The sequence below is a fragment of the Mesitornis unicolor genome, unplaced genomic scaffold (assembly GCF_000695765.1).
Source record: "Mesitornis unicolor isolate BGI_N332 unplaced genomic scaffold, ASM69576v1 Scaffold23666, whole genome shotgun sequence".
In the NCBI taxonomy this organism is placed as follows: domain Eukaryota; kingdom Metazoa; phylum Chordata; class Aves; order Mesitornithiformes; family Mesitornithidae; genus Mesitornis; species Mesitornis unicolor.
This window is the reverse complement of record NW_010193275.1, coordinates 1-1760: the sequence shown is the minus strand read 5'-3', so window position 1 is coordinate 1760 and position 1760 is coordinate 1. Positions and strand designations below refer to the sequence as shown.

Below are 1760 nucleotides of genomic sequence, written 5' to 3'. Positions count from 1 at the left end.
GAGGACCTTCAGGAAGAGATGCAACCTTGTCCAGCACAAGCAGGCTCATGGCCCTAAAAAAGTGCACCAGTGTAAAGAGTGCGGGAAGACGTTTAAGAAAAACATGATCCTGATCCAGCACCAGCGGTCCCACACCGGTGAGCGGCCCTACAAGTGTGGGGAGTGCGGCAGCACCTTTAGATACAGCTCCAGTCTTTTCCAGCATCGGCGGATCCACACTGGTGAACGGCCACACAAGTGCGAGCAGTGTGGGATGGCCTTCAGCTGCAACAGCCACCTTGTCAGGCACCTGCAGATGCACACCGGTGACCGCCCCTACGTCTGCGACCAGTGCGGGAAGAGCTTTGGGCAGAAGTCCAACCTTACCCAGCACCAGCAGACGCACACGGACCAGTGGCCCTACGCCTGTGACCAGTGCGAGAAGGGCTTCACACTCAGCTCCTCCTTGGCCACGCATGTCCAGACCAACGCTTGTGAGAATCCCTACAAGTGCCCTGTGTGTGGGAAGGCCTTTGGGATGAGATCCAGCCTGAGCAGTCACCAGCGCACTCACAGCAATGAACGGCCCTACAAGTGTGGGGAGTGTGGGAACGCCTTCAAATATAGTTCCAACCTGCTGCAGCACCAGGTCACTCACACTGGTGAGCGGCCCTACAACTGTGGGGAGTGTGGGAAGGCATTCAAATATATCTCCAACCTGATCAGACACCAGCGGAACCACACTGATGAGCGGCCTTACACGTGTGGGGAGTGTGAGAAGTCCTTCAAGCACAGCAACGACCTGATGCAGCACCAGCGGTTCCACACTGGCGAGCGGCCCCACAAGTGTGGGCAGTGCGGGAAGAGCTTTGTGCAGAACTCTGCCCTGATGAAGCACCAGCAGAGCCACACTGCTGAGCAGGCCCTTAAATATAGCTCCAACCTGATCAAGCACCAGGGCACCCACACTGGTGAGTATCCCTACAAGTGTGGGGAGTGCGAGAAGGCCTTCAAGGACAGCAAGAACCTGACCCAGCATGAGCAGATCCACAGTGGTGAGTGGCCCCACAAATGTGGGGAGTGTGGAAAGAGCTTTGTGCAGAAGTCCACCCTGATCAAACACCAGCGGACCCACACTGCTGAGCAGGCCTTTAAATATAGCTCCAACCTGATCAAGCACCAGGTCACCCACACTGGTGGGCGTCCCTACAAGTGTGAGGAGTGCGGGAAGGCCTTTGGGCGTAGCTTCATTCTAATGCAGCACCAGCGGACCCACACTGGTGAGCGTCCCTACAAGTGTGAGGAGTGCGGGAAGGCCTTTGGGCGTAGCTTCATCCTGATGCAGCACCAGCGCACCCACACCGGTGAGCGGCCCTACAAGTGTGGAGAGTGTGGGAAGGGCTTTGCGCACACATCTACCCTGATGAAACACCAGCAGACCCACACTGCTGAGGAGGCCTTTAAATATAGCTCCAACCTGATCAAGCACCAGGTCACCCACACTGGTGAGCGTCCCTACAAATGTGAGGAGTGTGGGAAGGCCTTTGGGCGTAGCTTCATCCTGATGCAGCACCAACGGACCCACACTGGTGAGCGGCCCTACAAATGTGAGGAGTGTGGGAAGGGCTTTGTGCGTAGCTCGAACCTGATCCAGCACCAGCGTACGCACACCGGTGAGCGGCCCTACAGGTGTGGAGAGTGTGGGAAGAGCTTTGCGCACACATCCAACCTGTTGAAGCACCAGCAGACTCACACAGGTGAGCAGCCCTACGCCTGCGACC

General features: G+C 57.3%; 1 protein-coding gene across 1 annotated transcript; it reads left to right on the top strand.

Annotated features, from left to right (window-relative positions):
• Nucleotides 1–4: 4 nt before the first annotated feature.
• On the top strand, nucleotides 5–1754 carry LOC104535927 (zinc finger protein 845-like; the record flags this gene model as incomplete). Its single annotated transcript, XM_010187407.1, has 1 exon — nucleotides 5–1754. A coding segment is annotated over one exon (1750 nt), but the record flags the coding sequence as incomplete, so codon positions are not given.
• Between the last annotated feature and the right edge of the window lie 6 nt (nucleotides 1755–1760).